Genomic DNA, 13,325 nt, shown 5'->3' with positions numbered 1-13,325 from the left:
AATGTTTTCAGAACAAGCATGGTTTTTTATCTTCTCTGTGTGCATTCATATGTGTGCACACTCTCATCCATGTATAGCAGAGTTTGGTGGCACATGATCCTCTGAGTTACTGCCTGTTTCCTGATGGAGTAACCATCAGAAGTTCCTCTGGTAAGGACATGAGAGAAATGACTGTTCTGGCAGGATGTATTTTTCTTAGGCAACACTGAAGTTGGATAAGTGTTTGGGAGGAGTTCCTGTAGTCATAGTTAGAACAGGGAAAGATACTCTCGACGGGGAAATTAGACTGGGCTGGAATTTGAGCTGCATTCCTTAAGCTGCCACTTAATTGTACAGCTGCTGTTCATTCAACAACCATTTGTTTGGTTACCAACTCTGTGCCCAGAAAGAGACATTGGACTTCCAAAATGAATTATATATGGTCCCTGCTTTCAAGGAGTTTAATACCATATAACAGAAGAGGTAAGATGCCCATGGTAATAATACAGAATAAAAGTGATAGATTAGGCTGAAGGAATTGAAAAATTCGAAAGAAATTATATCCAAGAAGAAAGAGGATCATATTGTAGAATACCACAACCCAATGGTAGAATGAAACAACATTGTTGAGCTTATAAACATTGGGTAGATTTTTGTAATACTGTAAGTACTAAGTGTGTCCCACTACTTTAATGGGCATTTATAAGCTAACCCAGCAGGCTATTAAACTTTTTTACTTTGCTTTTTTTCTTCCTTCTCTGGGAAAATGAAACCAAAGTTTTAAACAGTTGAAATAGTAAGCTCCTGGAACACATGATCCATTAAAAACTGGAGGTTGCTTTTACTTTTTTTCTCTCTAAAATATCTCTCTATGAGCTTCAGTTTTTAAGCCCTAGTCTTACTATTCAGAACAAGCCATCGTTCTTGGTCTTTACCCTTCTCACGTATTGTATGCACTGGACATACAATATGATAACATCCGTTTTGATAACTAGGTTTTAGGAGCTAGTAATCTTAGCATTATATGCTGGAGACAATATTCCTCCCTGCTATAAAAAGCACATTACTCAGGAAAGAGAATGAATTTTACATCTGTAGCATCTTAACATTTTGAAAATTTGTATAGAAAAGCAGTCTTAAACTTTCCCAGGTACTAATGTATATCAGCATAATGGAAGATATTTACAGATAATTCTTATTGAAGATAACAAACCATAATTTCAGAGGACACTGAAAGTTAGAGATATTGGTCACTTTGTCTTACCATTTGAATACCAAAATAATAATGTCTTTTTTTAATTCTAATTTTCAGGTTCTTGAATGTATAAAACTGAGTGAAGAAACTACTACGTCATCCAGTAGAATTTTTGTGAAAATATTTTTCCAAGAACTGTGTGAATACATGGGTCTTCCTAAACTTAATGCAAGATTAAAGGATGAGTAAGTTTACTATTAAATTTTAAATTAAACACTTTTTATTCTTACTTTTATTCTCCTACTTTAGCAACTGTAAATCCACTCTTAGTTGTAAAAATATGTGTTAAGTCCTTAGGACATTCTTTATCTATTAGTCACTCCTCTTGACTCTCATGTTCTTTGTGACAGGGGACAACATGAAACTTTTAATGGTCATTTAGTTCAAGTAGAGAAAATGCAGATTTACTTTGGTTAGAACATGCAAAATTATTTTCCCATGCTGACTGGAATTTTCCAGTAATGAGTATTTGTAGTTTTATTTCATTTTTACCCTAAGGTGGAGGCTTAAAATGATAATGTTGTATTATCAAGGGATAATTGTAAACATATACTGGTCAAGGTCAGTCCTATAAGTCATATAACTGTTTAGATTATTATGCTGAACTTGGGCTTTGTTCCAGAACTATTTTGTAATCCCGATCCCAGCTCTCTTTCTTTGGAGGTATTCAGATTGCCCATTACCACTTACATTGACTTCTACTCCATTCATACTCCTGAAATCCTTTCAAAGTTTTCTCAGTGATCATCTGCCAAAACCCCGAGTCTTGCACAGTCCTCATGCCTCTTGACCTCTTGGTCTCACTTACACTACTGACCACTTGCTCACTGACTCCTCACTTTATTCTCACTATGCCTTGCTCCTCCCGGTCTCTCTTCTTCGGCCTGCCTCGCTTATGTTCGCCAGAGGTCTGTCCTGAATTCTGCATGCTCTGGGCCAATCCATTTGCTTCTGTTAGCTTCATATACTTACTTATTGGCCCTTGTCTGCTTGCCAGGCTGTGGGACTCCTTCTCCACAGGATGCATTCTGGCCACTCAAACATTGCCCAGCTTATTAAACAATAATAGTAAGCTGATTCGTGCCCCCTTACCTCTGTTTCCAGAGCTAGGAATTCCTTCTCCTGTTCTGTCCAGCAAACTCTTAATCATTCTTCCTATATTGTCACCTTTTCCTATGAAAGATGGTTTTTTTTCTAACTCTGCTGCTTAGTCCACTGAGTGTGTCACTCAAAACCACATGATATTGCCTTTTCTCTATTTGTTCCCCTCCCGAGAAATAGCGATTCCATACAGTCTTCACCCTTGATTTCTCTTGACTGCTTTTCCCCTTCTGCCACTGCCTTGCACAGTACTGTGTAGACACACATGTGTGTATGTACAACAAAAGAGAGCTGGTTTTTTTACTTTTCTGTACATACACTCAAATATAAATACACATATGTATCCATAGATTTATATGTGTCATATAAGTATATCTATTCTGACTGTATATGAAAGTTTTTTTAAAAAAAACCTCCTCTCATATAATTATAGAAATCAATTTAATTTCTTTATTTTGGGCCACACCTCGTGGCTTGCGTGATCTTAGTTCCCCTATCAGGAATTGAACCGGGGCCCATGGCAGTGAAAGCACTGAGTCCTAACCAGTGGACCATCAGGGAAATTCCTGGAAGTCAATTTTAGTAAACTATCACTTGACCCTACTCATGTCATTAGATAGCATGTAGCCTGACCTAATCAGTGATTTTTAAATCACTTGCTTATATTTCATATACTAATTTAATGTATAGAAATTCTGAAAAAATGACTGTATGAGGATTTTGCCTTTTTATCTCCAAGCATTCTGTTCTCTTTTGTTCATTTTCTTTTTCAGAACTCTACAGCCATTCTTTGAAGGATTATTACCCCGAGATAACCCAAGAAACACTCGATTTGCCATCAATTTCTTTACTTCTATTGGTCTTGGAGGTTTAACGTAAGAATTATTACCAGAGTTTTATTCAACTTATCTCAAACTTACCTCGCAGTTCCTTCGAGGCAGAATCTAACAGTGGGTTATGTTTTTAATTAGGGATGAATTGCGTGAGCATCTCAAAAATACACCAAAGGTCATTGTGGCACAAAAACCAGATGTTGAGCCAAATAAATCCTCCTCCTCTTCAAGCTCTTCCGAGTCCTCCTCCTCAGAGTCTGACTCCTCTGCCTCTGATTCAGACAGCAGTGACAGCAGTTCAGAGTCTTCTAGTGAAGAAAGTGATTCTTCATCCACCAGCAGTCAGAGCTCAGCCTCAGGTACTGAAACTCGTTTATAACTGATCATGCTCTTTTCTAACAGGTATGTTGCTGGTGGTGTTTATAAGCGAAGAGAAAATTTGATTGCTTATTTATTTTAGAGTTCACTTGTTTAAAAGCCACCATTAGTAATATAAATGATCATCTATTACTGTTGCAGTCTATACTGAATTCAGTATTCATAATGTTAGGATTATCTTTTGGAATCCTCTTCATCAAAATGAAGATACTCTGTTGGCAAATATTTGTTTGAGTGCTGACTGAAATGTTTTTCATAATGTCTGTCATCTGCTTTGCAGAAGCTTTCCTGATGGTTGTATTTTAAAGAAATTTTAATTTTTTTAGTATTAACAGTGAAGCCCTTATGTTAGTAATTGACACATAGCACATATTCAGTGCATGTCTTGTGGCATTCAGCTGTGTAAATTTTCATAAACCATATCCATGTATCCAAGACCCAGAACAAGAGCAGTCAGTACCCCAGAAGCCTTCCCTTGTTCTCTCCCCTGCTAAGTACCACTCCTCCCATCCATTGGCTCATCGCAGCTCCTGTTCTGATTTGTAATTCTCTAAATTAGTTTTGCCTGTTTTTAACTTTGGAATTATGTGTTATGAACTCCTTTATGTCTGGTTTATCTTTCAACTTTATGTTTGTGAGATGCAGCCATACTATTGCATTTAGTTATTTTTCATTCATTCTCATTGCTGTATAGTTTTTCAGTATGTATAAGTATTTCATAGTGTATTTAACATTTATCCTTTTTACTCAGTGGAAATTTAAATTTATAAATAGTGTTTCCATGAATGCTATGATACTTATCTTTTAGTGACATATGTGTGTATGTGTACACACATTTCTGTTGGATATGTTCCTAGAGGTGGAATCCCTGGATTGTAGGGTGTGTGTAGATACTGCTGAACAGCTTTCCAAGTAGTTATTCCAGTTTACACTCCCACCAGCCATGGATGGGGCTTCCCCAGTGGCTCAGGAGTAAAAAATTTACACGCAGTGCAGGAGATGCAGAAGAGGTGGGTTTGATCCCTGGGTCAGGAAGATCCCCTGGAGGAGGACATGGCAACCCACTCCAGTGTTCTTGCCTGGAGAATCCCATATACAGAGGAGCCTGGCAGGCTACAATCTATAGGGTCAAAAAGAATTGGACACGACTGAAGCAACTTAACATGCAGGCAACCATGTATGAGAGTTACAGTAGCTTCCATCTTCACTAACGTTTTAGCCATCATTTTAGCAATTTTGGTGGGTATGCAGTGGCATTGCATTATGATTTTAATTTGCATTTCCTTGATCACTAGTGAGGCTGAGCATCATTTTGTGTATTGTTGGCCATTTGAATATTTTCTTTTTGTTAAGTGGCTGTTCCAAGCTTTTTCCCTCCCCCCACCCTTTTAAAATTATGTTGTCTTTTCTGTTTATAAGTGCCTTTATGTATTTTGGATATGTCTCTTTTGTCACATGTATATGTTGCAAATAACTAGCCCCATTCTTGTCTCTTACGCCCTGCGAGGCAACCAGAACTCTGCTGGTTTCTTCCCTCAGCAGCAGCCCTGAATCAGCAGATGCTTGCAGGAAGAAGGTGACATCAGCTCACTTCTCTGTGGTTCTGCCTTCTCTTGAATCTTGGCCCTTCTATTCCTCCTTTTGTTTTTGCCAGCTCACTGGGGTCTTCTTTACTTTTTATTTTAAAATAATTTTTTTACTTACAAGAAGATTACAAAAATAGTACAGAGAATTTCCATATAGCTTTCACCCAATTTTCCCTAATGTTAGTATCTTCCATAGTTTAGTTATCAAGATCAGCAAATTAACATTGGGAAAAGACTGAATTTCACCAGTTTTTCCACTGATGTCCCTTTTCTTGTTCAGGATCCTTCTTGCCTTTAATTGTATTTCTCTTTAGCCTTCTATATAACCCACGATAGCTTCTCTCAGGCTTTCGTTGGTTTGAATGGCTTTGACACTTTTTAAGTCTTTTGGTCACTTACTGTGCACAGTGTCACTCAGTGTGAATATCTGTCTGATGTTTTCTCATGATTAGAAGGAGATTATTCATTTTTGGCCAGAATACCATAGAGCTGATGTGTTATTCTTACTGTGCCTTACTGAGGAGTTGATAATATTGATATGTCTTATAGGTGATATTAACTTCAATCACTTGGTTATGGTGTTATCTGCTGGATTTTTTCATGGAAACTGTTTTCTCTATAAATTACTGTTCAGTTCAGTTCAGTCGCTCAGTCATGTCTGACTCTTTGCGACCCCATGAATCACAGCACGCCAGGCCTCCCTGTCCATCACCATCTCCCAGAGTTCACTCAGACTCACGTCCATCGAGTCTGTGACGCCATCCAGCCATCTCATCCTCTGTCGCCCCCTTCTCCTCCTGCCCCCAATCCCTCGCAGCATCAGAGTCTTTTCCAATGAGTCAACTCTCTGCATGAGGTGGCCAAAGTACTGGAGTTTCAGCTTTAGCATCATTCCTTCCAAAGAAATCCCAGGGCTGCTCTCCTTCAGGATGGACTGGTTGGACCTCCTTGCAGTCCAGGGGCCTCTGAAGAGCATTACAGGACGGTAACTCAGTACTATGCAGACCTCTTCCTTCTCCTCTTTCAGGCTTCTGTTTTTGCACCCATCTTTGGATCTTATCTGCAACACTTGTTACTGTAATGTTTGCCAAGTGGCGGTTTTTCTATTTGTCTCTTTTTTTCTACATTTGATAATGAAATTTCTCTTGTAAAAAAGAGTTGTGCCCCCTGCATTTATTTATTAATCGTGTTACATATATCAGTGTAGACTCATGGATATTTATCTTATTCTGTGGGGTAATGTCCAGTGCTGTCATTTATTTCCTTGTTCAGATCATTTCAGCTTTGGCAATTAGGAATCCCTTCAAGTTGACTCTTGTGTTCTTTTGACACACTCCCATCGTTTTCTTCTTGAGCACTTCCTTCCTTATGGCATCTCAAGTTGTTTCAGATCTTTAGTGCCTTTAAATAGCAGATGTTAAGCTTTTATCAGGCATTTCTAGTTGTTTTCAGCAACATTACTAGTCTTTCACAATCTTCTTCATCTTCCTTGGAAGACGAAGTGCTGTAGTAAAGTATTTTTTCAAATATGCCATTTTCTAAAAAGGTCTATGTTGTTTTCCCCAGGGCCAACTCTGCCTTGTTTCACCATAATATCTTAATTTAAATAAAAGAGAGTCTGATTGCCCAAAATGCATGTCATTTCTTGTTTTTTAGTGTGTATTTCAGAGAGGCAGCACTTCTCCTCCCAGCCTTTTTAGTAGGTTGGTCAGGCTAGTCTTTACACACTTGTTTCTCTTCAGAGTGTTTTACATACTGTGTGGCATCCGGAATTAGAGAACTCAGTGATTAATATTGTTAGAGCAAGACTCCATTTATTCACAGGAAGTTTTATTCTTAAGTTGAAATATACTAACATTGTTCATTTACCATTCACCTCTAAAGAATTTATTTCATGGTATCTGTTTTGAGAACAGATGATAACACAGCATGAACTGCTGCAGTAAGGAAGCTTGCTGATTCAAAATTAATTTGCCTCATCATACGATTTCAGTAGAGAGCTTTCAGTTTTATTAATAACATATTAAATAGCATAAAAGCAGTATGAATTATACCAAATTAGAAAATTGTAAAGCAAACACCAAAGAGAGAGGAAAGTGCATATTATTGTTGGGCTCAGGTTTTAGTGTCAGGAAGCACCAAGTGTGGGATACAGAAGGGTCAGAGAGGCGTTGATTCTGCACAGAGCCAGGTGGTTTCTGCTTGGGTAGCTGTAGTTCAGCTGGACTGCTTGATAGGAACCAGAGAAACTGGTCCTTTGTGGCAAACCAGGACCCCTGGGTTTGCCATGGTAGGCATTTGGCAGGAGAAATAGATGCTGGTACATTTGAGTGGAGGTAGGACAAAGATAGGCAACTTTCCAACTTTGACAGAAATTGTGGTCATCTCAGTACTTTTGATTATATACCCAAAGCAGATAACACAAAGTGGTTAAGTGTGTTTTATAGCTTAAAATGGGTAAGATATTTCATTCTAAGTAATATTTATATTTGTGGACAAACCGATAAAAGAAAAGTTTCGAGGCCTTAGAAGAGTTCTCTTAGCAATCAAGCCTTTGTGGCTCTCGTAAAGCCTATGATTAGATTTCAACATAGCTTCTCTTTGCATAGTTACTACTTCTCTGGTAGCAGGACTGTTATTTTTGTAGACAGAGGTTTGTATTTGAAAAATATGTATTCCTGTTTTTACACAAACCCAGTCATCCCATTCAACCCACCTTTTAGGAATTGATGTTGCTGGCACGTAGGATCATTGTATTTTAATTATGTATCATCTTTGGCATTCTATTTCATATGACATAACACATATGGGCTGAAATTTATGTTTTGGATAAAATTTGTAAATGGAAATGTACCACTTTAGTCACTTCATTAAAACTTTTACATTTGCTATATACCTTATTTAAAACATTTCTTTAAGGATCAAAGCAGTTACTTCAGTAACTAATATATTGTATGTTCTTAAAAATTATATTTTTTGTATACCCACCAGATTTTGCATTCAGTCACTTTGACTCTTTATCCAGTTTGTCTGAATTAGTAAACAAACCTATAATGTATAAATAAATATGATTTTTTTCAGTTGTGAAATTAAGATTAAAATATAAGCTAACTAACTATATTTCATTTTACACATACAGCTAAAAATGTAAGAAAGAAGGGGCATGGGAACCACAAAAGTAAAGAAGTAGATAAATGGATCAGGAAACAAGAAGTGAATGATAGAAAACAAGAAGAAAGGAGGCCAGAGCATCGGCACCATGAGACAAGGACTGAGAGAGAAAGGCGGTCAGAGAAACCCAGAGAGAGAGATTCAGGAGGCTCTGGAACAAAATACACTTCAGACAGAGGGATTCCTCCTGAGAGAAACAGCTATAGCAGAGCCATGCATGGCAGAGACCAAGAAGCACGCATGGATTTGGAACATACTCATGGAGATCCCAAAAAGAAACGGGAGAGAAGAAATTCTTTCTCTGAAAATGAGCACAGACATCGAAATAGGGACAGTGAAAATTTTAGAAGGAAGGATAGATCCAAGTCAAGAGAAAAAAATAAAAAACATTCAGGTTCAAGAAGCGATGAAGATAGGTATCAGAACGGTGCTGAGAGGCAATGGGAAAAATCTAGCCGATACTCTGAACAATCCGGAGAATCAAAGAAAAATCAGGACCGGCGAAGAGAAAAGTCTCCAACAAAGCAAAAAAAATAATTCTGCAAAATCACAGAAACTGAACACGCCTTATATTCAGTTGAAACAAATTATTTTTTACATCGATTGACAAACTTTGTAGAGAATTATTGTATAAAGTACTGGTTTGTATTTGTACATTAAAAATGTTTTCTTTTTAATATGTTTTATAACTGATACATCTCAAGGCCTTCTACAAAAAATTATTTGAGAAGTTTCACCAGAAGGGGTTATAATTCTTGCCTATATTTTGTTAATAAAACAATCAAATGTTCATTGAATTGATGATTTTTTTACCAACAGTTTTTTTTCTGATAATGTTTCTGATTGTTTATAGGATTATTATAATGAATTGTTAGTGACTTTTTATTTGTAACTGAAGACCAAAATAGATGAACCTTTTTAAGGTTTTTGCTTTGTTAATGAGATACTATAAACTTTTCTTAGGAGTCTTGCTTTTTTTTAAGTAGAGGAATTATTTTAAGTTTTATTTTATGTTTTTAACAAAATATGTATGTATAATTTTTTTTCAGAAGTGTTTCAGTGAAGCTAGGTGTATGTTAGTCTTTAAACAAATACACAGCTATCTTATTTAATAATTAGGACTTCTCTCATTGATAACATTTCTTTCTGGACTGTTAGGTTAACTTTTAATTGAAATTCTTTGTGATTAGTGATTTTTCTCAGCCTTGAAGTTCTATCACTGTTGGTAAGTTACTATATATTTAAGTTTTAATGTAGATTAATAGGTTATTGAAAAACATACAATCATGAGAAATATATGCAAGACCAACTGTGAAATAATTTTAGTTTTTTTATAAGAATTTTAAGGGTTGCTATCCTTGTAACTCTCACCAGTTACTATGTGACCATATTATTTATTACTTTTGAAATAAAATATTTCCTCTGAAATTTTAGATTTGCTGACATTAAACCGCATTTACTAAATGAGCTATTGGTACTTGCTCACCTTAAGAGTACATAAAATCGATTTTAGGCAGTGTCCAGATTCAAGAATAATCTTAAACCATTTAAAAAAAATCAAACCATTTTAAAGTTTGGCTTTTGGGCATACTCTGATCTATGTAAGAACTTGAGTATAGGGCAGCGCTGGTGGCTCAGGGGCAAAGAATCCACCTGCCAATGCAGAAGATACGGTTTGGTCCCTGGTCCAGGAAGATCTCACGTGCCACAGAGCAATTAAGCCCGAGTTCTAGAGCCCACAGCTACTGAGCCTGTGATGTGGAGCCAAAGAGCGGCAACGACTTGAGCCCACGCGCCGCAGCTGCTGCAGCCTGCGCGCCTAGAGCCTGTGCTGCACAGCGCTCGGAGCCATGCAGTCAGCAGCCCATGCACCATGGCTAGAGAAGAGCCTGTGCGGCAGCCAAGACCCGCACAGCCAAAATAGATAAGATTACATATTTAAAAAAAACTTGAGCATAACTATAATACAGTCCATGTTGATAAAGGCATACTATGTTCTCTTCCTCTTCTCCCCCTGTCCCCCGAGTATTAATTGAATATGGCAGTTTGGAAAAATTAACTGTGGTGGTTAGAAGGTGGTAAGTTGTGATTAGACCATCACAGATGTAGTACATTTCACAGAACTGTGAAGCTCAGCAAATAGGATTTAAGGAACATACAGGCTGTAAGCCCTAAGGGAAATAAATGAGTTAATTCTTTTAACTTTATTATCTAATTAACATTCATCTTTAGAAATAAATGAGTTAATTCTTTTAACTTTATTATCTAATTATTATCTAATTAACATTCATCTTTAGAAGTGTTAACAAGGAAAATGTACTAGAAATTTTATTTTCTCAACATTATTTCATAATTTCTAAATGTAAAAATAGGAAACCATTCTTTTTATTGAGTACTTTAGACGTTAAAGAGTTTTTAAAATAGATTTTTTTTTTTTTTACTGTAACTTTTATTGAACTTCTGTGTTGCCAAGTCTATTCTAGGAATTAGAGATAAAACCATGAAGAAAACAAAGTCTCAACTCTTAGATAGTATGGTTGGGAAAGAGACTGACGAAAGACAGTGAACAAAGATATGTAAGTGTACCCAGTGGTAATAAATGCTATGACGAAAAAAGGAAAGGAGAAAGTGTGATAATGGAAGGGGACAGAGGGTGATGATTCTGCCTAGGAAGGTCGGAGATCTCTCATAAGGTGGCATTTAACTGAGGCAGAAGGAACTGCTGAGGCATAGATGTTTATTTATAATAAACATTGCCTGGAAATTTTTGTTAACACTTCCTGTTCTACTTAGTTCAGCATTTTTTGCTCCTCAGTATTTTATTAATATTTACTCTTACAAAAGCAATTAATGGAACACCTAACTGTCTTCAAGCAGAGGTTTTTAAGAGGAAGGGAGTCATATCAGGACACAGTAAATAAGAGCCTAGGTGAAGAATATACTGTCTGCCTTCTGGACGTATTTCTGTAGCATCAGATATTTGTTCCCATCCACTGCCTGCCACTGAGGCAGATTTCTCACTTTCATCCTTTTTAGTATGCAGATGAGAAATTTGTTTGTTATTCCTAATTTTTTATTTCTTGGGATTAGTATTTTGTAAGGACCAGCTGAGTTACAGGTATTTTACGTGCATTGCTCGTTGCTTTTCAGTTTCTCGGCTTCCTTGTTTCTCCTCATCCATCCCTGCCTTTCACATCCCTAGCCACCCACTCCCATGGTCATCTCCTTCATGTTGACTTCAAAATCCATATAACCTCTGAAATCTCTCCTTCAAGCATCACCTTTTGACCACTGCCCATCCAGCTCCTCTGCTTTAATGCTGCTCTCCTAGCAATCTCTTCACTTTATCACAACATTAGAGTTATTGACTTTGGTATCGTGTTATCTCACTCCCTCATTTCTTCACTTCCTTGTTCTGTAGTCCGTCATTTGATGAATGAAGTAATGAATAAACCGATTTTCACAGAATAACCCTATGAGACTTGGTTTTGACTCCCCATATTACAGAAGAGAAGAGTGAAGTCCAGAGAGGTTAATTAGGTTTGAGCCAGAAAGCTAGGAAGTGGCAGACCAGATTTTAACCCAGATCAGCTTCATTCTAGTTTGAAAGAAATGTTTTGAGTACCAACTCTGCCACCTAACAGCTGTGTGGACTTGGGCAAGTTATTTCATCTCTCTAACCTTACACATTCATCTTTAAAATGCTTATTGTGCCCACGTTATACAGTTGTAGTCATGATTAAATGAAATAAGCAGTCAAAGTTATATAGTAATATATAGTGCAAAGTGGGCATTCAACAAATACTGGTTTTCTTTTTACCCAGCATCTAGCAGAGACTTAGAAAATTAAGGTTCATTGATTGACTCGTGCTTGCTCTGTTATATCACTGTAATGTGTGTTCTTAGTTGCTCAGTCGCGTCTGACTCTTTGCGACCCCATAGACTGTAGTCTGCCAGGCTCCTCTGTCCCTGGGGATTCTCTGGTCAAGAATGCCGGAGTGGGATGCATACCGTCCAGGGGAATCTTCCCAACCCAGGGATCAAACTGAGGTCTCCCACTTTGCAGACGAATTCTTTACCATCTGAGCCTCTAGGGAAGCCGTAAAAAGAGGAGGGGTTGTGTTAGAATAGCAACACAGAAAATTAATGGATTTTTCTAGAGTCAAAGTGCGACAAAGAGTAATTCTCTGTCACTTTTCTCCTGCTGTAGTACTTCTTTCCCAGATGTATATATTCTTTTACTTTCAGCAACCAGCTTCTGTTACCCCTGATTTCACATTTCCCAAACCTGTCAGAAAGAGGGGGAAAGTTTTGGTTATCTCTGGGTAATTACAAGTGATTTTTTTTTAATGAGTGAATTTTTTGTTCTTGAATTTAATACTTCGTTTATACCATTGTCACTTGTTTACTCAACTGATGTATTTTTTCCCTAATTCATGTCTACCTTATGATTGTATGCTTTCATGCACCAAGATCTTTTAGAATCCTGATTTTTTTTCCTAATCCTTTTCTCACTTTTTCCAGTGTAATAATCAGATGTCCTCTCTCATCTTTCAGATTCGTTCATTCTGTTCCATGTTTATTCCACTGAATGTTTCTTAAATCAGGCAAACTTTAATGTCGGCTGATGTTTTAGAAGAGAACCCGGAGTGCCTGTGAGACCTTTAAGAAACCACTGTCGATTCACTGAAATACTTGAAAATGGTTTTCCTGGCTCTCCTTATTCTCATCTCGTGTGTCCCCTACCCCAGCCTTTTGTCTCTGCATATGCTCTACAACTTGTGTTTATACCCACCCTCATGTTTCTGTTTAAATGTCCTGTAAAACTTTTGAGTACATTGCGTATCTCCATTTAGAACATGGTTTCTTGAAGATAGTCCTACCTGTGCATTCTGTGTTTTCTAGAGATAAACGTGAGGACATCTCTCTACCACTATGACCTGCCCTCCTTACCATGCTTTGTGGTGTGAAATGAAACTTGGTTCACCTTTGGCCAGCTTTACACAGGTAGAGGAAGAAAGG

General features: G+C 37.3%; 1 protein-coding gene across 2 annotated transcripts in view; it reads left to right on the top strand.

Annotated features, from left to right (window-relative positions):
- The window catches only part of CWC22 (CWC22 spliceosome associated protein homolog), a 64,998-nt gene extending 55,262 nt beyond the window's left edge, over positions 1-9,736 (top strand). Inside the window, exons 17-20 of one of the 2 annotated variants that reach the window (XM_040227734.1) lie at positions 1,292-1,419; positions 3,109-3,210; positions 3,307-3,527; positions 8,272-9,736. In XM_040227734.1, coding sequence (XP_040083668.1) covers positions 1,292-1,419; positions 3,109-3,210; positions 3,307-3,527; positions 8,272-8,840 — 1,020 coding nt within the window. In that variant the 3' untranslated portion in view covers positions 8,841-9,736. The remainder of the gene's footprint in view (positions 1-1,291; positions 1,420-3,108; positions 3,211-3,306; positions 3,528-8,271) is intronic. The other variant, XM_040227735.1, reaches the window with a different exon arrangement.
- The last annotated feature ends 3,589 nt before the right edge of the window (positions 9,737-13,325 follow it).

This window comes from Oryx dammah, unplaced genomic scaffold (genome assembly GCF_014754425.2).
Source record: "Oryx dammah isolate SB20612 unplaced genomic scaffold, SCBI_Odam_1.1 HiC_scaffold_27, whole genome shotgun sequence".
NCBI classification, from domain to species: domain Eukaryota; kingdom Metazoa; phylum Chordata; class Mammalia; order Artiodactyla; family Bovidae; genus Oryx; species Oryx dammah.
This window is presented reverse-complemented; position numbering and strand designations above follow the sequence as displayed.